Source organism: Penicillium coprophilum (genome assembly GCF_028826855.1).
Source record: "Penicillium coprophilum strain IBT 35676 chromosome Unknown utg000004l_segment0_segment0, whole genome shotgun sequence".
Classification (NCBI taxonomy): Eukaryota; Fungi; Ascomycota; class Eurotiomycetes; order Eurotiales; family Aspergillaceae; genus Penicillium; species Penicillium coprophilum.
In genome coordinates, this window is record NW_026622723.1 from 3,354,292 (window position 1) to 3,377,816 (window position 23,525).

Consider the following 23,525-nt stretch of genomic DNA (forward strand, 5'->3'; position numbering starts at 1 on the left):
AGCCCTAGGAGTCTGCCGGTATCCCTTATAATCTTTGTAATCCCCCTTCGACCAAAGACATGTGCTTCACATCTAGCTTTGTTCATTTCGACCTGAATACTTTTCGGTTTTACATTCTACCTTAACTTTATAATTCAATTTGTCATCCTCAACCCACGAAGGGCAATATGATCTCCGAGAAAGAATTCTTGGCTCGCCTCCCTCGGTCGATCAGCCACTGGCTAGGCTATCGTGAAAGCGCACCAAAGCCTCCCTCGAAATATCTCGTTCACTTCTGGTCATTCATAGCTGCATTCTGTGGACTATGTGTGGTACAGGCTATATTCAATTACTCCTCCTACTTCGTTGAACGTGGCGTGCCAGGTATCATTGCTTCTTATGTGCGTCTCATCTTTTCTCTGCGTCCTTTTCGAATGCTAATTCCAAATCAGGGAGCATCGGCAGTTCTCGTCTATGGTTCTATTGAGGCCCCTTTAGCACAGCCACGCGCTCTGGTCGGCGGCCATTTTTTGAGCGCTCTCGTCGGCATCTGCATCACGAAACTCTTCAGTCTAATGCCCGATGAAGAAAAGTTCAACTCTTTGCGCTGGCTAGCGGCTTCGCTTTCGTCCGCTGTTGCCATTGTCGTTATGCAAATTACCGAGACAACTCATCCTCCAGCCGGCGCCACAGCCCTCCTTCCCGCAGTGGACGAAGCTGTGTGGGCACTGTCTTGGTACTATCTGCCAGTCATCTTACTTTCGTCGACTATGGTGCTGGCTGTGGCTTTGATCGTGAACAACATTCAGCGCCGCTATCCGGTTTACTGGATCAGCCCACCGGCCGCCAAGCCTGTTCTTCCCCAGGCCAGCAACTCGAAATAGAGAAACTATTTGCGTCTGAATCGGAAGATTCCTCTATGGAGGACACGGGGCTGCTAGGGAATTATTATGAGATACATCCCTTGTTGCGATAATAAAAGGAAGTTGAGCGGAGAAAGACCTCCGATGTCTCTTTGTATGGCAAGGTGTCAGGATGTGTTTTCCGATGAGTTTGGGGGCTAAACACTCGAGTATGACTAATTTTCAATGACTCACCTGTCTATTGGTATGGAAAAAAGTCGTCTGTATATTAATTTCAATATATTCCTTGGAGTATTAATTGGTCAGAATCAATCCCGGTGTTCCGTACTCCATGGGTTCTCAGTCTAGACCCGATCCTCACAGTGTCGAGCCGCACGGCTCGCCAAGGCCATGGATCTGCGGAAAAAGTCAATGCCATTGTACACAATATACATCTGAGATCTATACGGAGTACGGAGTACAGAATTATCATTTTATGGCTGTAGCCCAAACTGTAGATTGAGTTTCAGTCTCAAGGGTGTTTATAGTCGAATAGGTTGGGCGACCGGCGTGACTTGCAATTCCTCCGGCCAAGACAACCTTCAACATTCTAAAAACTATGTGCGTGGCTTATTGCCAGGTGTGGGTCGGCTTAGATTTACGGCAATTTCACTAAGGCCGCAGGACGGGCATTGGCGTCGTCTGAGGGATTTTCGCGTTAGCTTGCAGTAGCCTTGCGTTGGATCGAGGGAACGCCGTAAATCCAAATTGGCCAATATGATCATAGTCGTCTGCTTTGGCTTCACTAAGCTCTATTCGGTTTTCCAAGGTTTGCGATCCCTTCGTGCCGGGGTCCGCCAACGTGAGTCTATACGGATAGACCTGCAAATTGGACCTAAAAGAGTTTCAGTTGTAAAGTGAGGGATGATCATCTGCTTACTTTGACCAATGGAAAGCGATAGTAACTAGTTACAATATGAGATGACATAATAGAAGGACTTGGTCAATATGGCTATCCGAGGGATTGGAGGGCTGATCCAAACGACCTGCAGAATTTCTGCTGCTGCGAGGTCGAACGGCCGCGGCATTTATTACCACAATCAAAATCCAGCTATATGCTGACTCTCCCGAGCCAAATTACTTCTGTACCAACAACACCATAAATCCAATGATGCATAGCTTCTGTGGTGTAAATAATAGCCAACACTATTCAAATGCCTAAAATGAGGATACCGACGGGTTCGGTAGGTTACCGTAGGTATAGGTTGAAGATTATTGGTTTTCCCGTTTTACTTGTACATTTTGTAATAATGCACTATTATTTGAGCACCGGAAATGCGAGTCTGTCCGAATTCCTCCGCCCTATCAGTTACCTCATCTCCATATTGTTGGGATCTAAATGATTGATGTATTGCCCGTCGGATTTCTCCGGTATTGTATATCATATGGCATTTATCGTGTTCTCCAAACCATGGGGATTCTTTTAGCAGAATGAAGGGATCGGTTCCATGCGGTGTCATCTCAAGTTTATGATATAATTTGGCAACGGACGAAAATTCCTGAGGAATACCCCATGTTGTCTTCATTCCCCGCAGATCGGACCACTTAGAGAACATCCTATACGATAGGCCTTGTATTCTATAGGTTTCTCGCGCAATGGTAGACTACAATCGTACTTTTAGTGGTCAGTACAGTGGGACTATCTATACATTGCATTCATAACGAGAGTCTGCACGGTGAATATACGAAGCTCTGACTTCACCTAGATAATGTGATTTCAATTCGAACTCCAAAATATGTAAGCTGCTTTCCTTCTCTCAAATAATTGAACGAGCTATACGCATAGGAGCAGCTTTGAACCATGCACCCCAAGTAGGATACTCAACTCTTGGTGGAAGGTCCACATCAAGACTAGAGTCCCTTATGAAGCTGTCGATATCCATCTTCTCAATTGGAATGAACCACCCTCCACGATCGAGACTCGGGTCTTTATTCAACTTGGTATAAACAAGCCAGCCGGCGAAAAGTAGTATCACGAGCGGCCCAGCAAGGTAGTTCATGAAAAATGTCTCCGCATCTTTTGAAGCCACGGAGACATAAAATTCTGCAATGAGGCATAGCACATTGAGACCCAACCCAATATAACTCCCAATCACACCGAAGGGAGCAGCATAGGTAAGCTCCTTTACTGTGTGCCCATTATGTGCCCAGGCGGAACGGAAGCGGATATGGGCGAGGCAGATGCTACCCCAGACAAAAAAGTCAGATATACCAGACAAGGCAAGAAGCCAGTTGAAGATGGTGCTTCCAGACGGTGCTTCGTTGACAAAGGCGAGCAAACCAAAGGTGACCTGCAGGATAATGCAGTAAAGAGGTCGGCCTCCCTTGTCGATATAAGACATAACTCGCGGTGCCATTCCCCGTGAAGCCAGAGCCTGGATAGTGCGACTGGACGCATATGTTGCAGAGTTAGCCACACTAATGACCGAAATAGTGATAATTGCATTCATGACAGATGGCAACCCAGAGATACCGGCGTTCTTGATTGATACGACGAAAGGAGAAGCCTTGGTATTGGCGCCAGATGCTCCAAGCAGCCATTCGGCGTTGGAAGGCACAATCAAGCCAACAATAAAGGTCCCCAGGACATAAAAGATCATGATGCGCCAGAAGACTTGCTTGGATGCTTTGGGAATGGACTTGGCAGGGTTGGCTGCCTCTGCAGCAGCAAGACCAGCCATTTCTGTGCCACCAAAGGCGAAGGCTGCTGTCACGAAGACAGAGCAGAACCCCTTGAAGTCTGTGAATGCACCAGGATCACTCCAGTAACGAGCTCCGATGTAGCCTCCTTTCGGGGCTCCACCGCAATCGATCACGATTCCAAGAATGATAAAACCAATGACAGCAGTGATCTTGATTGCTCCCAGTACAAACTCGACTGCGGATTGAGGTCAGTACAAAGGTATCCCGGAAAGACATACAGATGCTGTTTCTCACCTTCTCCATAGCCTCGAACACCGAAAAATTGGATCGTAGTCAGAGCGACTAGAAAGACTGCGATCCAAATTCCACTATTCAAAGTTTCACTCCAGTAACGAATTGTTAAACTCGCGGCCGTAAGTTCGAAGGGAAGGATAATGAGCCATTGGATAGCGTAGTCCCAGCCGACCGCGAAACCCCTGTCATAACATGAGTAGTCAGCTTCAGTTGATCATGAACTTAGTACATGAGCACTGAAGACTTACCAGGCTGGACTGATAAACCGGACACAGTATGTGAAAAACGCTCCGTTCACGGGATATAACACGGCCAGCTCGCCCAAGGCCTGAATTGTAAGAAGAAGCATCCCTCCAACAACCAAGTAGCATATTAACAAAGCACCAGGTCCTCCCGTGCGTAGCGCGGATCCTGTACTAACGAAAAGACCAGCACCAATAGCACCACCTAGCAGAAATCAATATCAGAATGAAAGGAAAACCCGTCATAGGTTGCTTACCAACAGCGATCATCTGCATATGTCGATTCTTCAGATTCCGCTTCAGCGGGTTTATTTTACCAACCTCTACATCATCGTTGGATGGAGGGAGGCTTTCGGTTGGCTCCACGGTAGTGGCCGGCTTTTTCTCATTATCTGAGTCCATGGCGGTCATGCTTCTGGATTTTCAGGAAAGAAAATATATCGACAGCGACTGGTTAGTTATATATCAGCCCGGCCCAGATACACGGCTGACTTGGATTCCGTCTGTGATAAGCAACCCATCAAGTCAGGCTGCTCAGTAGCACGTCGCCTAGTTTCTCCAGATATAATTGTATGGCAAGGTAAAGATAAGACTTTCTGTCCTTCTAGCCTTGGAAGTAAGATTTTGATATCGGGACATTCGTGGCCAATCATGAAGAGAGCCCAGATATGTTTTTTGAGCTTAGCTGAGACGCCACTCTTGGCCAGGGCACACTCGGTGATCATTTCCCCTATTCTCCGGATCCAATTAACTATATGAAATGTTCTTTGCTTGAGAATACCCCATATAACATTAGTTTGGAGCAGAAATAGTTGAGCGCCAATGCTCGGACCTCAGATAAGCACCCCATGCCTTAACTTCCAAACGTCCAAAAGTGGAGGTAGCGGGGTTGGAAGTACGCCAGGGTCGGGCCCTAGAGTATCGAAACCAACTTCCATTTGGGGTTTCTGGTGTTCACCGGGCAGATAGCATGGTCCCTATAGGTATCCGGATCAAATATAGGCTTGAACCAGGATTAGGGATCGGGTTGAGCCAGGCCAAAATGGGCATATAGCGCACCATTCTCAGGCCATGATATGAGCGCATGTCCGAAAGGGAATCTTGTTGCTGTCGACCTATTACACCACGCTGCGTTGAAATAATTGCTCTTATCATGTGCCAATATGCATTCAGAGAAAGGAACAGTGTCACACCCCTTGGATACGCGTTGGATTGCCCGGGCGCTGGTGATCGGCAGTGCCTCCCTCTCTTATGAGGAAATAATTGCCGACCGCCTTAAATCGGTACTTTGTTCTTGTATCGGTGTTCCTAGCATAGATAGCTATAGTGACTAATATGTTGAGGATACATTTCTGTCAAAGGATAGCATTTCGTACGAACAGCGTACTGAGTAGTTGCCAACATATCGAGTCTGAAAGCTCATGCTGAGTTGAATTATGAGCAAGACGAGCCTCTTGTCTTCAACCAACCTGCAGCAATGCCATATTGTTCTCCCTATCCCAGTGCAAGCCAGGAAGATGTCCATAGCCCTTCAATTACCACTAAAGATTACTCGGCAACATGATGTGCAATGTTATACTCCGTCACCGTGTGAGCCCTGTTATTTATCAAGCCAAGGCAAAGTCCAGTTGCAGCTTTTAGTTGACAAAAAAACTAGAACTCCTGAGAACGCTCTCACGTATTTTTATCACAGCATATATAGAACACTCTTCGAACGTGCCCATTTCCCGCTTACTGTTTTAGATGATTTGTACAATTCCAAAAGCTGCGTTGACATGTTGCTGACAAAAATGCACACACTGCGAAGCGGCTGCTTTGGTGTCCTCCTGGGCCTTTGGTATTGCCTCCCTGTATACATCGCCAGTAAAATGGTACATTTTAAGGTTAGTTCAATGTGGGTCAGCATGATGCTAACCTAATCTAGCTAGGCTCTTATGGACCCACCAATCGTAGTTACGGCAGACAATCCATGTCACTCTGGACTTGATTCTGATTGGCTTCCACTTCACAATAATAATTCGTCATCATTTCCCCTGCGCATTCTCCGCTGAGCCCCATCCATTGATTTGTATTCGCTTCAACGGGGCCCGACATGGTGATGTATTGTGATGACCAATGTGTAACTTTGAAGTTTTCCCCAAAGCATGCTGCATTTCTTAATAATAGAACGTGATTCCCCTCGGCTCTATTTAGCTTCACCTTGCCTCCAGCAGATGGCCATGTCAGCTCTCCGAGTCACCTGCTTCAAGCATCGGTATGGATATGGTCAATCCAGGTTGCCCTTAATATGTTAGCTTAATTCAAAATGGATAAGCATTGCTGTAGCACAGATCGAATCGCCCGTAAATGAGGTGTACTTTGTGCCGGTCTGTGCTGTAAGCCCTATAGGACTATTTAATACAACTTGCAAAATTCTATCTAAATAAGAAGCTATGTGGACTAGAGTGCCATAAAATTACATTGTAGCGACATTAATTGAATACTTTTACGAGATATATTGCTTAGTGAACAATAATGATACACAGGTACCCACGTCGGTGACTACGCTGCAATCGGAACCTTGAAGCCAAATGACTCTATAAAAGAGACATCAAGAATTGGTTGAAGGTGCTGGCATGACTATGTTGGTAGCTGCAAAAGATCGAAAATCCTCTACATTTAGCCCAGCCACAGATCTATACCTGGTATATGTTCCCGTCCCACTAAGATATATATCTTGTCGTAGTCCTCCTTGGTGGGGCCTGCAGAGTGTGGACGAAAAAAGCTCCCGTCCGGGCACCAGATCATTGTAACCGCTTTTTGACATAATGCAGACCGACACCTGTGGCGGAGTTCCTATGGCACTAGGTGGCAAGAACTAGCCCTAGGTCTTCGTCGTTGTTAGTTGCTTTGGTTTGCGTCGCTGACATCCCGCGCAGCCCTTCTGCCTGGGACATTGACCATGGCTAACATCTTACTAAACAAATCATACATGCAGCGTAGAAATTTGCTGAAATAAAGCCATAAAGAAAAGGTGTTGCAACAAATGAAGGTATAACAAGCTAGACAGCCTTCTGAGAGGCTCTAGCCCGAGAGGCCCCAGGCCAGGGGCCACTGTCGATAACATAATACACTCCCAGGGCCCACTACAGCTACCACATCTAGGCTCAGCCATATTTGCTCGCGATCTACTTCTGATTCTTATTTTCCGCACTTTGAAATTTAGCTATGTATAAACTTCTGGTGACTCAATTATTGGAACTTGCTGGAAAACCTTCCCAATCCAAATTTACAGCAGAACAAGACAAAGACATCCTCTTCATCGAGAGAACTTGATACAGAAAAGTAGGCATCAAAAGACAGAGCAGATATAATAGCAAAGACATGGATCATTTCGGCATCTGATTACACGAGTAAGGTACCTAGGTAAGTCCAAGAACAAGCAGTCATAATCGATTACACAATGTACCGCTGATCCCATTTTACATCACAACACAGCAAGAGTTTTGCTTCTTCGCCTAGATTTCGTTGCGTTAGTACATTCGGGTGAAGGCAGGATTTGATTTACATACCTGGGTATAGAACATCTTGCTCTGAGCTGACAGCCCATCACTCTTCTGAACCAGGGAGTCGATCTTCTCACCACGTTCCAGAACGCTTTCGATCTGGAAACGGTCAGTACGTGAAATGAGCATACAGATATGAGAGCATACCGTCTTGTGCAGGACAATCTTGGTTTCGTCAAGCTCCTGCTGTATCTTCATGATGCTGTCGGCCTGGCTTGGGTCCTGATACTTGACGATATATTCCTTGAGCTGTGGCAATGGGCATGCATTTTCGCGCAAAGAGGGATCGGAAAAGGCAGTGCGTGGGTATTTCGCAAGGAACTCGTCCACAATCTTGCCCAAAAGCTGGTGAGCCACTAGGGCAGGATAGTCTCCATCTGTCACGATAACACCGGCGACACCCTCTGTCCGTCCATAAGCGTGGAATGTGTAGGCCTTCTCTTCAATATCCTGCCGTTGACCTGGCTTTGTCTTCTCGGCGACGGTTCGGTTGAAGAGCATCAAGAATTCATCGTAGCTGTTAAGCGCTTAGCGGTTAGTGACCTAACTGTGTCGAACCGAGAGAGGATGAATGGGCATACTTCTGACGAGTGAAGCGCGAAAAGCTAGTAGTAATTAGCGAAACGATTCAGTCGGTTGCAAAGGGCGCAGGTGAAAGTACCTGCTGAGGTCCTTTTCCCCACATAGCTGGAGAGCTGGTTGAGTGTCGTTCCTGAAAACCTGCAAAATTCACAGATAAGTACCATATCTAAGATTGTACTCAATCAAATCACAGCTGGAACGAAACATACACCAATATAAAGAATCTTCATGGTGACAGCGTGGTTGTCCGCACAAGGACAAGGAGCCAAGTAGGTCTCGGGAGTAGTGGGGCGTGGAGTGGTAGGATGTGCTTAGCAAGGAAATGCGCTGGTATCAAAGAACCAGGCAACTTCTTTATCGTAGGATGCCAGTTGTATAATCAGCTGGAGTGGCAAAGCAAAGTGACAAGTGTTAAGCCTAACATAGGCTCCTGAGTTGCCGATAACAATGATGCACTGGACCCTCTACATCGTGGCCTAAGGCACGAGAATCACACCGCTCTTGTCATGCGACCGGCAGAGCCCTGCGGGCCTGCCCTATGACTACTTTTGGTTCAGCTTATCTCCTCATTCTTTGTTGCTTGGCATATCACTTATTGATCGTTGAGTGAACTGAATAGTTCTATCTGGCAACATGGACAGCATAGCAGCTACCGAATCGCAGTGGCTGTCACAGCTGGCAGCTATGCGTCAGGCCATTGCCGATCTGAAGCTCCCCCAAGACCCCCTCATGAATCGATCAGCTATGGAAGCGATCTTGATCTGGACATTGATGACGACTACTCATCTCCAGGAACAAATGATGATGTCTGGGATATCATCAGCTCAGACGATGAAACTTCCGACGACTTGGACGACTTGCATGGACTCGATGGACTTCATCTTGCACAAGGATCCTCCTACAATCGGTTTTGGCTAGAAGACAAATGCCAGGATCTGGCCATGCGAAACTCAAATATAGACGCGACGGAGCTTGCTCAACAACTTATCGCCACCCTGGCTACTGACAGCAACGACGAGGAGCTACAAATGTCTTTGGCTGAGGTTGTTGGGTTCGATGACCTAGATCTGGTGATTGAGCTGATTGCACACCGAGGCGAAATTCTGTCGGACAAGGGACCTCGCTTGGAATCCCAGACAGATGGGCTTGCGGCAGGTAGACTACAAACACGAGCAGAGCGAGAATATGCCCTGCAGCAGCGCGACTACGAACATAAGAGTGCAGCGTTAATGCCAGCCCAAACCCGATCGGAGCCCTCCTACCCGCATGTTTTCAAGCACCATACCTCTGGAAATACACTTTCTGCCAATGGAAGGAAATATGGCCTGCCTGTGGGTAGCGAGCAGATCGAGGAACCGAAGTACACCGAATTTGCGATCCCGGCAGCGAAGGTGGGAACGCTTGGCAAGGGCCGAAAGCTGGTGGAGATTACTGAAATGGATGGCCTTTGTCGCGGTACCTTCAAGGGTTACAAATCTCTCAATCGCATGCAGAGTTTGCTCTACGAGGTTGCATACAAAACGAACGAAAATATGCTTATCTGCGCGCCCACTGGTGCAGGTAAAACGGATGCCGCCATGTTGACCGTTCTCAATGCTGTGGGCAAGAACACATCTCCCAATCCGCTGGAAAACCCAGAAGCGACTGAATTCACTGTCCAGGTCGACGATTTCAAGATTGTCTATGTTGCTCCCATGAAGGCTTTGGCTGCTGAGGTGACGGAGAAACTCGGAAAACGTTTAGCCTGGCTAGGTATCAAAGTGCGCGAATTGACTGGTGATATGCAGTTGACCAAGCGCGAGATCGTTGAGACCCAGATCATCGTCACTACCCCTGAAAAATGGGATGTTGTAACGCGGAAAAGCACCGGAGACACAGAGCTTGTTCAGAAGGTCCGCCTTCTCATCATTGATGAAGTCCACATGTTGCACGACGAGCGAGGCGCAGTCATCGAATCCTTAGTTGCTCGAACTCAACGTCAGGTTGAGAGCACACAGTCACTGATTCGTATCATTGGTCTATCAGCCACCCTTCCGAACTATGCTGATGTGGCGGATTTCTTGAAAGTGAACAAAATGGCCGGCATGTTCTTCTTTGACCAATCGTTCCGACCTGTACCTCTTGAGCAGCATTTTATCGGTGTCAAAGGAAAGCCTGGCTCCAAGCAATCTCGTGACAACATTGACTCTGTCGCTTATGAGAAGGTTCGCGATATGATGGAGAGAGGCCATCAAGTCATGGTTTTCGTCCACTCTCGCAAAGATACCGTGATGACTGCCAGGATGCTTATGCAGCTAGCCGCCGAGGAGGGACGAGAGGATTTATTCAGTTGCCATGATCACGAAAACTATTCCAATGCCCTTCGTGACATGAAACATGCGCGTGCGCGTGAACTACGGGACCTATTCGCTAGCGGATTTGGAACGCATCATGCTGGAATGTCTCGAAGCGACCGCAACTTGATGGAGCGAATGTTTTCAGAAGGCCTAATCAAGGTGCTTTGCTGTACTGCCACCTTGGCGTGGGGTGTCAACCTCCCCGCAGCCGCAGTTGTCATCAAAGGTACTCAGCTGTATAACCCACAGGAGGGTAAATTCATTGACCTGAGCATTCTCGACGTTATGCAAATTTTTTGGTCGTGCCGGTCGTCCGCAATTCCAGGACACCGGTATCGGGTTTATCTGTACTACTCATGACAAGTTGACCCACTATCTATCTGCTGTGACTGCGCAGCAGCCCATTGAGTCGCGTTTCTCTAGCCGGCTCGTGGATAATTTGAATGCTGAAATCTCGCTTGGAACAGTCACATCTGTTTCAGAGGCTGTTCAATGGCTTGGCTACTCCTACCTTTATGTGCGCATGAAACGTGAGCCGAGGAACTACGGAATTGAGTTTGCTGAGTTACGCGACGACCCAATGTTGGTCCAAAGGCGGAGGCAGTTGATCATACAAGCAGCAAGGGTGCTACAAAAGAGTCAGATGATCATCTTTAACGATAAGACTGAAGATCTCAAATCCAAGGACGTTGGGCGCATTGCCAGTCAATATTATGTATTGCAAACCAGTGTCGAGATTTTCAACGACATGATGCGTCCTCGATCTGGTGAGGCAGATGTGCTCAAGATGATCAGTATGAGTGGAGAATTCGATAACATTCAATCTAGAGAAAGCGAGTCAAAAGAGCTTCAGCGGCTACGCGAGGAAGTCGCGCAGACTGAAGTTGACGGAGGAAACGACACGCCACACGCGAAGACAAACCTCTTGTTGCAAGCCTATATCTCCCGCGCCAAGATTGAGGACTTTGCTTTAGCCTCCGATACTGGATATGTTGCCCAAAACGCGGCACGTATCTGCCGTGCTCTGTTCATGATCGCGTTAAATCGTCGCTGGGGCTATCAATGCCAGGTTCTGTTGTCTCTTTGCAAGTCCATTGAGAAACAGATATGGCCTTTTGATCATCCATTCCGTCAATTTGACTTGCCCCAGCCGATCCTACGTAACCTTGACGAAAAGCTTCCCACTACTTCCATCGAGTCGATGAAAGAAATGGAGCCCGCGGAAATCGGTCAGCTTGTTCATAATCACCGCATGGGCAACACATTGTCTAAGCTCCTGGACAATTTCCCAACTCTCAGTGTTGAGACCGAGATCGCGCCGCTTAATCGCGACGTGCTTCGTATTCGGCTTTCTATTTTCCCGGAGTTCACATGGAATGACCGTCACCACGGAGCATCCGAATCGTTCTGGGTGTGGGTCGAGAACTCGGAAACATCAGAAATCTATCATCACGAGTACTTCATCCTTAGCCGGAAGAAGCTTTACGCTGATCATGAGCTCAATTTTACCATTCCGCTATCCGATCCCCTTCCCAGCCAAATCTACATTCGTCTGATCTCTGATCGCTGGCTAGGTGCTGAAACCGTTAGCCCGGTTTCTTTCCAGCACCTGATTCGCCCGGACACTGAAAGCGTGTATACCGATCTACTCAATCTTCAGCCACTTCCTATATCGGCTCTCAAGAATCCCATTCTTGAGGAGGTGTATGGGCAACGCTTCCAATTCTTCAACCCTATGCAAACACAGATTTTCCATCTTCTCTACCACACAGCAGCCAACGTTCTCCTTGGTTCTCCAACTGGTAGTGGGAAGACTGTTGCAGCTGAGCTGGCAATGTGGTGGGCTTTCCGTGAGAAACCCGGCTCCAAGGTTGTTTATATTGCGCCAATGAAAGCATTGGTCCGTGAACGAGTTCAAGATTGGCGCAAGCGCCTCACTCGCCAGATGGGGTTGAAGCTTGTTGAGTTGACTGGTGATAATACACCCGACACACGTACCATCCGGGATGCCGACATCATTATTACCACGCCTGAGAAATGGGACGGTATCTCACGTAGTTGGCAAACCCGTGACTACGTCAGGAAGGTGAGCCTCGTCATCATTGACGAGATTCACTTGCTTGGTGGTGATCGAGGTCCTATTTTGGAAATCATTGTTTCCCGAATGAACTATATCGCTTCCCAATCCAAAGGTTCCGTTCGACTGATGGGCATGTCCACCGCCTGTGCCAATGCTTCTGATCTGGCCAACTGGCTTGGGGTCAAAGAAGGTCTGTATAACTTCCGCCATTCAGTTCGCCCGGTTCCCCTCGAGATTTTCATCGATGGGTTCCCTGAACAGCGTGGTTTCTGTCCTTTGATGCAGTCGATGAATCGCCCAACTTTCCTTGCGATCAAGAATCACTCCCCGGACAAGCCAGTCATCGTCTTCGTTGCTTCGCGACGACAAACTCGCCTGACCGCCAAAGATTTAATCAATTACTGCGGTATGGAGGACAATCCTCGTCGATTTGTGCGAATGTCTGAAGATGATCTCGAGTTGAACCTTGCGCGAGTGAAAGATGATGCGCTGAAGGAAGCCCTGAACTTTGGTATTGGTTTGCATCATGCTGGTTTGGTTGAATCTGATCGCCAGCTAGCAGAAGAACTCTTTGCCAACAACAAAATTCAAGTTCTTGTTGCAACCAGCACTCTTGCGTGGGGTGTCAACCTTCCGGCCCATCTTGTGGTGGTCAAAGGCACACAGTTCTTTGACGCTAAGATCGAGGGTTATCGGGACATGGACTTGACTGACGTTCTGCAAATGCTCGGTCGTGCTGGTCGCCCACAATTCGATACCTCCGGTATTGCGCGCATCTTCACCCAAGACTCCAAGAAGGCCTTCTACAAGCACTTCCTTCACACTGGTTTCCCAGTCGAGTCTACCCTGCACAAGGTTCTTGACAACCATCTTGGCGCTGAGGTATCTGCTGGAACTATTGGGACACAACAAGATGCATTGGACTATTTGACATGGACATTCTTCTTCCGTCGATTGCACAAGAACCCCTCATACTATGGCCTCGAGATCTCTGCCGAGGAACAAAATACCATGGCAGCTCAGGCCACAGCTCAAGATTTCATGGTTGAATTGGTTGGGAAGTCACTCAATGACCTCGCAGAATCGTCTTGTGTTCTTGTGGACTCGGCCACCGGAGAGGTCGATTCCACTCCCTTCGGCAAGATCATGAGTTACTACTACCTATCGCACAAGACGATCCGGTTCCTCATGTCCCATGCCAAGCGTGACCCGACTTTCCAGGATGTCTTGAGCTGGATGTGTTCCGCAACCGAATTCGACGAGCTGCCTGTCAGACACAACGAAGACCTGATAAATGCTGAGTTAGCTCAAAATTTGCCGCTTTCTATTGACTGTATGGGCGATGCTCCCCTCTGGGATCCACATACCAAGGCGTTCCTCCTCCTTCAGGCCTATATGTCGCGGATCGATCTTCCCATCACTGATTATGTTGGTGATCAAACATCGGTGCTTGATCAAGGCATTCGTGTCATCCAGGCCTCAATTGATGTCATGGCTGAACTCGGATATCTTCCTGCGTGTCAGATGTTGATGACTCTCCTCCAATGCATCAAGTCAGCGCGCTGGCCTGAAGACCATCCGTTGTCGATTCTGCCAGGGGTTCCGACCGAGAAGCCACCCAGTGGTCTCCCCGGAACTCTTGTGTCGCTCTCGTCACAACCCGGTGGTGCAGTTGCTGCTCTGGTGAAGAAATTAAACCTTCCATTTAATTTTACTCGCATTACATCCCAGCTCCCGCAGCTATTGGTCTCGGTTGCGTCTGTTTCTGCCAAGGGCGTTGCTGTGTCTCTGACGCGGCGTAATCAGCCTACGACCCCCGAATGCAAGGTCTTCGCCCCTCGTTTCCCCAAGCCACAAACCGAGGGCTTCTTCTTGATCGTTTGCAGTGCTTTGCCCAATGGCTCTGATGGTGAACTACTTGGTCTGAAGCGTGTGTCTTGGCCACCGGTATCCAAGCGCTATGGGAATGGCAATGGCAATGACAAAGGCAAGGGCAAGGTCAATTCCGGTGCTAGTTCCAGCCGCGGAGGACCTGCGAACGAGACAAAAGGCGGCCTTTTGACCGTCCGCTCCAATATTAAGTTCCCCGAAGGTATCCTCGCGCAATCTACGAATACCAACACAGCTCGGGTGAATATCAGAGTCATCAGTGACTCATACGTTGGGATGTCGTGGACTGTCTCCAATGTCGAGATTGATTTGGATACTGGCATCGAGGCGCACACTGTGGCAGAGCCCAGCGTTCCTACCAAGGACTAGAAGCATACGCTCAAGCTATTGGCCGAGAAAAGTATAAACACCTTACAAAATGCAGTCTATCCATTTTCCACTTCAGACTGTAACATGGCAATAATCTTAGAATTGTTCTAGAATACAGCGATGATCCTGTAATGGCTTATGGCATACTGTGGGAGAAATCAATCATCTAAATACGCAAGTGTGGCTCAGTAGTCAAGCTAAATCTTCCCTGAGGTCTGGAGTTTCCTTACCATCAAATCAAGGATTTCAACAGGCGCTGTGCTTGGGTACAGCTGAACATGGTATTGTCACATTATCCAGGGTTTCAACGATCGTGGGTTCGCTTAACTCTTGTCTATATGCGTATTCTCCTGTATGTTGTCTGTTGATACTGACCCAGCTCGAAGGAATTCACAAATGAATAGAAAACCACTTCTTCAACGCTTCAAATCTCCCCTCCTCGGTTTCAAATGAATCAATGATCCTAGTCCTACCACCCATATTCAACTTGATAACATTGTTGGCCATCATAAGCTTCCCGGCAATAAAAACATCATCCGTCTTTTCCAACACCTCTTCCTCCAACAAAGGCAATCCCGCCGTCTCCCCATTTCGAATGAACTTAACTACTACGAAATTGCGTTTTTCCACAGCTTCCCAACTCGTAAATCGATTGATCACTTCGAAATCATCCTGAAAGAACTCCAGCTCCGCAAACGCATAGAACGAATTCCATGGCCTGTCCGCACCATTACGATATTGGTAAATCCAAACCTTCTGCTCTTTCCGCGTCTGTTTCGGCATATTGTCGTAAATCAATCGCACTTCCTGGGAGCCCAGATTCTTCGTTATCTGTCCCGAGATCAGCGGTAGAGGGCTCGTTGGCCCGTCTCCGCCGAATGCCGCGTCCAGATGATACTCTACTCCACTAGATAGACGGATGATGTTGACGATGTGTGTCCTTGATTCATTGTTTAGTGGTTTTTATTTTCGTGGTATAGTGCTCACTCTTTATGATCACTGAGTTTGTGCTATTGGAGGATTCTCTTACCATCCTTTGAATTCCCCTTGCGGTATGCCATCTATCCGTAGCCGGTTCCGAACGCCCGTCATGTACACTGAGAATCCTAGGCCGCGGAGGACGTGGTGGAAGAAAATGCTCACTTCCAGGCAGTAGCCTCCTCGGCAAGACGGGGCTGTGTTGTCGCTACCCATAACTTTAGTATATATCTTGTTCGGATGGATCTCTGCTAGTTGCGTAGCAGAATAGTGACATGTCAGGTTGTCGTATGGAAAACGGGTGATTTGACACCGGAAGAGGTCTTTCAGGGCTTCTTCGGTTTTGGGAAACGATTCTGGTGAGTTGATATATTGTGCATATTGGTGTGGTAGAGTGATGTAGCTCAGATACTTTGTTAATTGAGCCGGTGTATAGGCGGATGCCAGCTTTGGGGTTTCCATTTTATGGATTCTCCGGCATTCCGTGGATTGGCGTGTATGCCCTATTTATATTGGAACATTGTTATGTCGCAAACCCGATACAAAAGGTGCATGATAGCCTCATGACTCATACCTCAGACTAAGATAAAAAAAACAAAAAAATAATTGACGGGCTTGTGCTAATTCGTCATTTGGAATACTACTTGAGTAATATTCTACAATGATTGGCCTCGGCATTCTGTTAATGTATACCTAGGTACTTACTATAAAAAGTAAGTACATGCGAAATGTAGTAGCCTAAAAATAAAACGACCATGAATGATATAAGCCAATCAAGGCGTGGATTAAGAGATTGTAAAAATATCAAGGCTATGTGTAGAGAATGAAAGATACGTATGGACAAGGCATGAGAAGTGGCAAAGGGGAATCAGGTATGAAACGAAAATAGCCTAAAAGAAATGTAAAAGAATGGCGCAGTAGAATGTCACAGACATTCTATCCGCAACTCTTGCGAGACACCGGGCCGATGACCCCGGTGAACATCCGTGATTTGCGGTGTCAGAGGTCTTCTGTGCACAACCCGCTCTTCCGGGTCCAAGTGATCGATCCTCATGCCGATGGGGACCAGAACCTGCCTCTTCGCCCGCGAAACAGAGACAGAGCGTGCTATTGAGACCTCAATCTCTGGAACAGGACGTCGAGGCTCGGGTGCAGGCTCCGGTTTAACGGTAGCAACGGTCTCAGCGGGAATGGCGAATGGCATGCGTATGGACTCTGATGGCGATGCGCCAGATCTGGGCCCAGTTGACGCTGATGATGGGGACATGATTCGGTCAATCTTGCTCTGGGTCGGGTTTAATGCTGAAGGGGAGTTTCGAGATGTACTGGCAGAGAGGGTGTCCTTTGCGGGCGGTTGTGGTCGGCCATCAGTTTGAACTTTGAGACGCGGTCTCGCTGAGTCCTTGTTCTTGTGGTGGTTCGATATCGTATTTGGCTGATGTTGTGTGGTCTTGTTTTGAGGTAAAGTAACCTGAGGCTGTTTTTCTATGGCTCGCGGCAGCGAATCCTTCCTCTGTCGTGGATGAGCCCAGGGCTGAACAACTGCTTTTGTTACAGCAGTACTTTGCGATTGGTTGCTCTGCTGTGGCCTAATCTTCTGCGGGGATGGGATTTTTCTTTCTGCCTGAGCAATTTTCTGTAGTTGAGTAGTCTGTGGCTCCGGCTTGATAGCAGGAAGAGGCTTTTCATAGCTACTAGAGGACAGCGGGGTATTGGAATGCTCAGAGAAAAGCCTTGGGACCACGGGTGACTCGAACGATGAGATACTGCCCATATTTGAACCATGATAGAGCTGTGGTGGAGGCATCTTCGATGGGCTTTCCATAAGTAGTGTGTTCGATCTCATCAGTGGGCTCGGTCCACGAGAGAAATTCTGTGTGCCAAGTACCTGGGCCCCTTTCGAAGGCTGTGAAGTTGGGAACAAAGTGAAGCTTGATCGCGCTGGTGACGTTGCCCGCCGTTGGGGCATTGGGGGTGGTGCCGGTGATTTGAGGAACCCCTATATAAGTTACCAGTTAGTTTCATAATGGCATCTTATCAATGAAAGTTCATACATTTGCGTCGGGTACGAGAAGATTGTCCAATGTTTTGGCCCTCCTGGCCAGCAGCGAGGGCTTTTGGTTCTTGTTGACGACATTGCTGAACATAACACTGTACCGCTCCATCTGAATATCCGGGATGTCAACACTCAGTAGGAGGCCCCGATTACTTGGTTCCTCCTCCTTGGGGGCCTTGTTGTTGAGTGAGAAGTTCCGACTTCGCAGGGGAATTTGATCACTTCGACCAGGCATAGGCATCTTCCTGGGATCGATCTCAAGTTTTGGCCACTCCTCTGTCGAGTTCTTTCTCAGTCTTGCTTTGTGGGGTTTCTCTGGTAGTTTGTCTTTGGTGATTTGCGGTTTGAAGGTGCTTTCTTGTGGGGCCTCCGGAGGTGATGTAAACGCATTTTTTGCCTTGAAGAATCCACCAATCTTCTTCCACTTGCTGGGCTTCTCGGCTGAATCTGTTTCTACAAACATAGATGTATCCAATCTGGGCGGCGGTAGAGCCTCGTCTTTGTTTAACATGCCGGGACTGCCCAGCGCAATGCCAATCATGTCTTGCTCGGTTTGGGTACGACCTGATCGGGTAGATCGAATGGCTTCATCTGGTGGCGCTGTTAGACGAAAGTCGAAAGTTGCGCTTTGGCCCGGGGGTGGCTTTCTGAACCAGCCATCTCCCGTAGAGGGCTGACTGAAATCCCACTTTTCGGTCATTGGCCGAACCGGATGATGTGAGGCTTCAAGAGATTGAAGATCATTCCGTGGCAACGCATCGGTGTAGGTCAACACAGGAAAGGAGATGGTTTCCTTAGAATGCGTGCGAGACTGGACTGCTGTCATACCCCCTGCCATCTCAGAGTAAAATATTTAAATCCGGTCGACATGCAATAGAAAAGGGTAAAAAAAAAAAGGAAGCTGAAGATATGTAAGAGAGTATCAACACAACCCGAATTATAAGAAGAAGAGATGCAGCCTTTCCAGAAGACCGGCAACCCAAAGAGAAAGAAAACAGAATAGAAGGGTAACAAAAGGGTAACCTCTAGTATATTAATGAAAGCACGTAGATTGAGTGGAGTCAATCACGGTAAATGAGACGGGCCATATTAATTGCACCTCCATCCTAAATCTGCTATAGGTTCCCCAACCCCTAGCCTGGGGCTGAACGAAACATGAGAAATCAGACCGAAACCTCGCAAGCAAATTCTGATTTGGAATTCGAGGGGCGTTTCAGCGCCAATATCAAGCCCGTGTGCGATGCTTATTTCCCGTGGGACGAATGAGCGCATCGGTTGCGGATTGATTAACTCGCTACCACGTTGAAAGGGGCCAAGCCATGCAGGAGGCGTGTTTCATCCGGTCAAAACTGAGACTGAGGCGTTTTCTACGTTTGACCCTTGAATCAGGGGGCATTTCGCCTCTGAAGTTGAATGTCCACATTGGTGTCATGAATTCTCCGACACTTCGCATTGCCAATGCCACTGTGATGCCAAGCCTGTCTCTAGGCCCAATGGTATGTCTCGGTTTTGCATGTACTCCGTACTCCGTACACAAGGATAAAGGTGAAAGATCATTATCCTCAATAGCGGTCAGATCAGCATCAGGAGCATCAAGAGCATCAGGATCAACCCCTTAGATTCAGGCACCCAGGCACCATGATCGACGGTACAGATGAGCTGACTGGACTGAACTGAAAGCGGGATGTGATATGTATGTCATACATATATATTTTCTCCATGAGATTGAATAACAGATATATCCAAATTTGTTGAAGTTGAGCTATGTAGAGATCGCTCCCACCGCTACTTGGTATAGGAGAATATCGGATATCATTTACTCCTTAGATACTTCCCTACACTCTACACTCTACACACTACACAGATCTCATAACATTTTTCAAAGCTACACAGTTCATAGAAACAAAGTAAATTCCTCTAAAATCGATCAGCTATTAGCTTGAATCCCAAGTTGCAAACGGTGGGATCGTCATATGGCGGGGTCCTCTCCCGACCGCCACAACTTCCCCCACCAACATTCTCTCTTCTCTCTCAGCTCTCCTTTTTTTTTTCTTCTGTATATTCAGGTGTGCGCCACATTTTCCTCTCTTCTTGACCCTCTCTAACCTATTCAGCGTTATTCTCTCTACTTTACATCATGGGCGAGCACTCAGCAATCTGGCAAAGTATGACCCTCATGATTGCAGACTGCAGTTCATCCCTTGCTTCAAGTCAACTAACAGATTTCTCCTTGAAACTATAGGCTATGTCGACTCCAGGTACATAATCCTTCCTCGATCCCTGATATACCTCTCGATCCTACCAAACCATCCCTCCGTGTCTATCCGATGCATGTGCTGACAAGCTTTCTCACAGCCTGATGGGCTCGGGTCAATTCGACAAGGCCGGTATTCTCGCTGCTGACTTCTCTGGTGTTGAGGCTGCCTCGCCTGGCTTCGCGGTAAGCTTGCCTGTTTTTTCTTACTGCCGGGTGGGATCACACATTTGGCCACTGTCGCTAATGTTATTGGTTAAATATAGCTTTCTCAGGAGGAGATCAACTCCCTGATCACCGCTTACACTTCCAGCGATCAGGCTTTTGCCAACGGCTTCTCTGTCTGCGGTGAGAAGTTCGTCACCATCAGGGCTGACGAGCGCAGTGTATACGGCAAGAAGGTAAAGATACCCACTCTCCTTTGACTCATAACAACATCGGGAGTCATTTCAATACATGATATCGGAATATGTGCTAATCGGTTGAGTCTGTAATATAGGGTAAGGAGGGTGTCATTGTTTCCCGTGCCTCCTCTTGCACCATCATCGCCCACCACAACGAGTCCGTCCAGACCCCCAACGCGGCCACCGTTGTCGAGAACCTTGTCGACTACCTCAACAACCCCCGGTAAATCCGAAATTATGCAATGATAACTAAATGATGTGATGAGTTGAGGGGTTTGTGAAGAATAAGAAATAAAGGAGCATTCGACTATTTCTTTTTCGAGCCCAGCGTGATGTTTCGCTTATGCTTCTTTCTGGCTTTTGTGGCTGGATCTCTTTGCCTCGATGGGCCACGTCAATCTGGACATGGTTCCCAATGCACAGTATGAGGATATCAACCAGATTGTATGATGCACAATGTAACTTGTCTATTCTAACATGCATATGAACTGAGCACCAGCCGGTGAATTACCGCTGGAAGATCAATAAGGGTCATTATTAATTACATAAATCTGAAGGGCGTAGATGGATCGTATCATCTCTTGTCACACGTATAGCATAGCAGGCTTGGACATCTCCGAACATGAATGTGCATCTGATATCCCACTGCCATGCACGATCAAGTCCACATATTTGACCAAGACCTCCCCAGGAAACCTCGTCGTTAAGTCCCCTGGTTGTTTATACTCATACAGGAAGCTCGGCATTGCTCCTCCCGCCAGCAAGCACCTCGAGCCCACGCTGAATGTAGGGCCCTACCACAGGGATGTTGCCGGCAAATTGACCGATCGTCACAAGGAAGTCGCCAAACAGGATGAACAAGCCATAGAGTTCTATCAAGAACCCAGTCAAGGGCCAGCGGAGGAGAATGAGGATAATGCCAGCGGCGAAAGCGGCCGTGCCCTTGAGTTTTGCTGGACGCGTGAAGAAGACCATGGTCTTCTGGACACCAATAATAAGGGTCAGTCCAATGAGAAAGAGGACCTAATATTGTCAGTCAAGTGTACTGAATTTGTTTAGACGATACAGCATACATTTCCCATAGCAAGTCTGTCAAATGAGCATTAGCATTCATTCTCCTCCAAAAAGGAATCGCGAAACGGCGGGATAGACATACAATGACCGGTCAAAGAACATCACCACTCCTCCAAATAGGAACAAGCCTCCTAATCAGTAACAGAATTAATTAGTTCTCGGACCACATGATTTGTAGCTTTAGGGACGCCAATCTCGTACCAGCTGAGCAAAAGATCACACCGATCTCTGTTGTATAGATTAGCCTATGCTCGACAATCGCTACACGTGCACTGTCATGACAGTGCACATCACAGCTTAAAGGACGAATGCGACTGACTCTGGTTCTCTGTTAACCACATGCTAGGCATCTTTGTTTATTCCAAATTCGACTGTTGACAATAATGCCCGGGATTGAGGGCTGCGCAAATATTCTTGACGTAGTCTTCTACAATCCACGACACTTTGCGATCTAAGAAACAACTGGTCTGTGGTGATTGTTGAATCGGTAGGGCAAGAGACCAGGTACGGCGGAGACAAAGCGGAGATATTGGTGGCGTTGGTCCAAGTGGGTGACAGCGATCCTAGTATCGAGAGAGTATTCTCATGAGTTGGAAATTCCTCGACAACAGATCAAAAGGCCACAAAGTCCTCAAAGGCACGTAAACAGAAAACAACTCAAAAATCACCATTCTGCCAAGTAATCGACACCAAGTCTAAAATGGTAGGCGGTAAACTCAAAGTTCTTATAGTGCGCGCCGATCATTCCACCTGTCCTCTTCTTCTACAGTTTTCGTCAATTTTGTACGGCAATTGGCAAGGTCATTAATGATGTGATCAAGCCAAGTGCATAAATTTTCTCGACCTCAACCTTCAGTCTAAATCTATTGGGATTTACATATACCGACTGAAGCACAATATTGAGCATAGCTCATACATGGATAGGGCTATCCCCTATTGCAGAATCTTCCTTTCCATGTATTCTGTACATGCCACGCCGCGACGACAGTCTCTTCGGATTCTGTAACTGGTGCCCTGTCCCATGGGGTGTCGGTAATAGTCGAGTGCTTATGCACAAGGCGGAGAATGATTCATTGATCACGAATAAGCCGGAGCGTTTTCTTGAGCCTGTCTCGAAAGGGGCATGGTGGGGTGGAAAGGGCTTGACTGTGTTGGTCGTACATCACGCTGCTCGGCGATTTGTCGTAGTCTCTAGTGGAATTGATTAATAGAGTTCTTGTTATCCAAATTCGTCCTCGTATGACATACCCATTCTTGCATAGTCGTTCGCTCGGGAATTGAATAAAGCGGGCTTTCTTGTCGCTCCTTTACTTCAGAATAGTGTGCGCTCCGCGCGCTTCCAGGTAGTTTTCAGGGACACCCTGAGCCAAGGTCCGGATCACCTTGAAGATCTCCTTGTCGTGATACCGCAGCCGGGTCTTCGGGTCGGTGTACGGTCCATTCAGGCCTGTGATATCGCAATAGTGATGGTGGTAGGCAGGGTTAAACGATGGTGCCGATTCAATGTTCGTGTAAGTGACGGCGGGCCCAGTTGGGAATGTCGACCGGGCGTTTTTCTCCAAGACGAGGGTCGAGAGGTTTTGGGTAGCCTGGGACAGATTTGGTGGAGCCCCTTCCGCGGGGGGTTTGTGTGCCATCGGTGATAGCGCCCGGGGCACCCGGTGTAGTTGTACCTGAATTGGCCTGAGTCGCCAACACTGATGCCTCCTTTCGGGAGGCCTCTGAGATAATCTGCTTGAGGTTCTTGTTGCGCCGCTGGGACGGTTTCCAGTGTGGGTTGCGGAAGGGCTTCGGGACATGGGAAATGTCTAGGGTGTTCAATAGCTGCTGGTGAGCTTCATCGTTGGCAGGATTTGGTGGAGGCATGGTTTTGAATATGGTCTAGGGCACCGGTGTG

General features: G+C 47.9%; 10 protein-coding genes across 10 annotated transcripts; 4 read left to right on the top strand and 6 right to left on the bottom strand.

Moving 5' to 3' along the window:
* Nucleotides 1-167: 167 nt before the first annotated feature.
* On the top strand, nucleotides 168-863 carry N7500_005713 (HPP family protein; the record flags this gene model as incomplete). Its single annotated transcript, XM_056676857.1, has 2 exons — nucleotides 168-380; nucleotides 432-863. The coding sequence occupies 2 exons, from the start codon at nucleotides 168-170 to the stop codon at nucleotides 861-863; spliced, it is 645 nt and encodes a 214-aa protein (XP_056531857.1).
* Nucleotides 864-2,638: 1,775 nt separating this feature from the next.
* Nucleotides 2,639-4,471, bottom strand: N7500_005714 (uncharacterized protein; the record flags this gene model as incomplete). Its single annotated transcript, XM_056676858.1, has 4 exons — nucleotides 2,639-3,759; nucleotides 3,819-4,000; nucleotides 4,067-4,265; nucleotides 4,318-4,471. 4 exons carry the CDS (start codon nucleotides 4,469-4,471, stop codon nucleotides 2,639-2,641), a joined length of 1,656 nt encoding a protein of 551 aa, XP_056531858.1.
* Nucleotides 4,472-7,521: 3,050 nt separating this feature from the next.
* On the bottom strand, nucleotides 7,522-8,417 carry N7500_005715 (palmitoyltransferase YKT6; the record flags this gene model as incomplete). The annotated part of the gene is made up of 6 exons (XM_056676859.1): nucleotides 7,522-7,557; nucleotides 7,612-7,704; nucleotides 7,753-8,122; nucleotides 8,187-8,210; nucleotides 8,267-8,325; nucleotides 8,397-8,417. The coding sequence occupies 6 exons, from the start codon at nucleotides 8,415-8,417 to the stop codon at nucleotides 7,522-7,524; spliced, it is 603 nt and encodes a 200-aa protein (XP_056531859.1).
* A 403-nt stretch (nucleotides 8,418-8,820) lies between these two features.
* On the top strand, nucleotides 8,821-14,862 carry N7500_005716 (RNA helicase SLH1; the record flags this gene model as incomplete). Its single annotated transcript, XM_056676860.1, is given in 3 exon segments — nucleotides 8,821-8,993; nucleotides 9,011-10,776; nucleotides 10,796-14,862. The coding sequence occupies 3 exon segments, from the start codon at nucleotides 8,821-8,823 to the stop codon at nucleotides 14,860-14,862; spliced, it is 6,006 nt and encodes a 2,001-aa protein (XP_056531860.1).
* A 390-nt stretch (nucleotides 14,863-15,252) lies between these two features.
* Nucleotides 15,253-16,302, bottom strand: N7500_005717 (uncharacterized protein; the record flags this gene model as incomplete). Its single annotated transcript, XM_056676861.1, has 2 exons — nucleotides 15,253-15,802; nucleotides 15,893-16,302. The coding sequence occupies 2 exons, from the start codon at nucleotides 16,300-16,302 to the stop codon at nucleotides 15,253-15,255; spliced, it is 960 nt and encodes a 319-aa protein (XP_056531861.1).
* Nucleotides 16,303-16,765: 463 nt separating this feature from the next.
* On the bottom strand, nucleotides 16,766-18,734 carry N7500_005718 (uncharacterized protein; the record flags this gene model as incomplete). The annotated part of the gene is made up of 2 exons (XM_056676862.1): nucleotides 16,766-17,839; nucleotides 17,895-18,734. The coding sequence occupies 2 exons, from the start codon at nucleotides 18,732-18,734 to the stop codon at nucleotides 16,766-16,768; spliced, it is 1,914 nt and encodes a 637-aa protein (XP_056531862.1).
* A 1,135-nt stretch (nucleotides 18,735-19,869) lies between these two features.
* On the top strand, nucleotides 19,870-20,781 carry pfy1 (profilin; the record flags this gene model as incomplete). Its single annotated transcript, XM_056676863.1, has 5 exons — nucleotides 19,870-19,962; nucleotides 20,011-20,061; nucleotides 20,241-20,336; nucleotides 20,417-20,551; nucleotides 20,650-20,781. 5 exons carry the CDS (start codon nucleotides 19,870-19,872, stop codon nucleotides 20,779-20,781), a joined length of 507 nt encoding a protein of 168 aa, XP_056531863.1.
* A 499-nt stretch (nucleotides 20,782-21,280) lies between these two features.
* On the bottom strand, nucleotides 21,281-21,978 carry N7500_005720 (uncharacterized protein; the record flags this gene model as incomplete). Its single annotated transcript, XM_056676864.1, has 5 exons — nucleotides 21,281-21,577; nucleotides 21,628-21,643; nucleotides 21,711-21,759; nucleotides 21,830-21,856; nucleotides 21,948-21,978. The coding sequence occupies 5 exons, from the start codon at nucleotides 21,976-21,978 to the stop codon at nucleotides 21,281-21,283; spliced, it is 420 nt and encodes a 139-aa protein (XP_056531864.1).
* Nucleotides 21,979-22,596: 618 nt separating this feature from the next.
* N7500_005721 (uncharacterized protein) lies at nucleotides 22,597-22,836 on the top strand (the record flags this gene model as incomplete). The annotated part of the gene is made up of 1 exon (XM_056676865.1): nucleotides 22,597-22,836. One exon carries the CDS (start codon nucleotides 22,597-22,599, stop codon nucleotides 22,834-22,836), a length of 240 nt encoding a protein of 79 aa, XP_056531865.1.
* A 99-nt stretch (nucleotides 22,837-22,935) lies between these two features.
* N7500_005722 (uncharacterized protein) lies at nucleotides 22,936-23,494 on the bottom strand (the record flags this gene model as incomplete). The annotated part of the gene is made up of 2 exons (XM_056676866.1): nucleotides 22,936-23,240; nucleotides 23,302-23,494. 2 exons carry the CDS (start codon nucleotides 23,492-23,494, stop codon nucleotides 22,936-22,938), a joined length of 498 nt encoding a protein of 165 aa, XP_056531866.1.
* Between the last annotated feature and the right edge of the window lie 31 nt (nucleotides 23,495-23,525).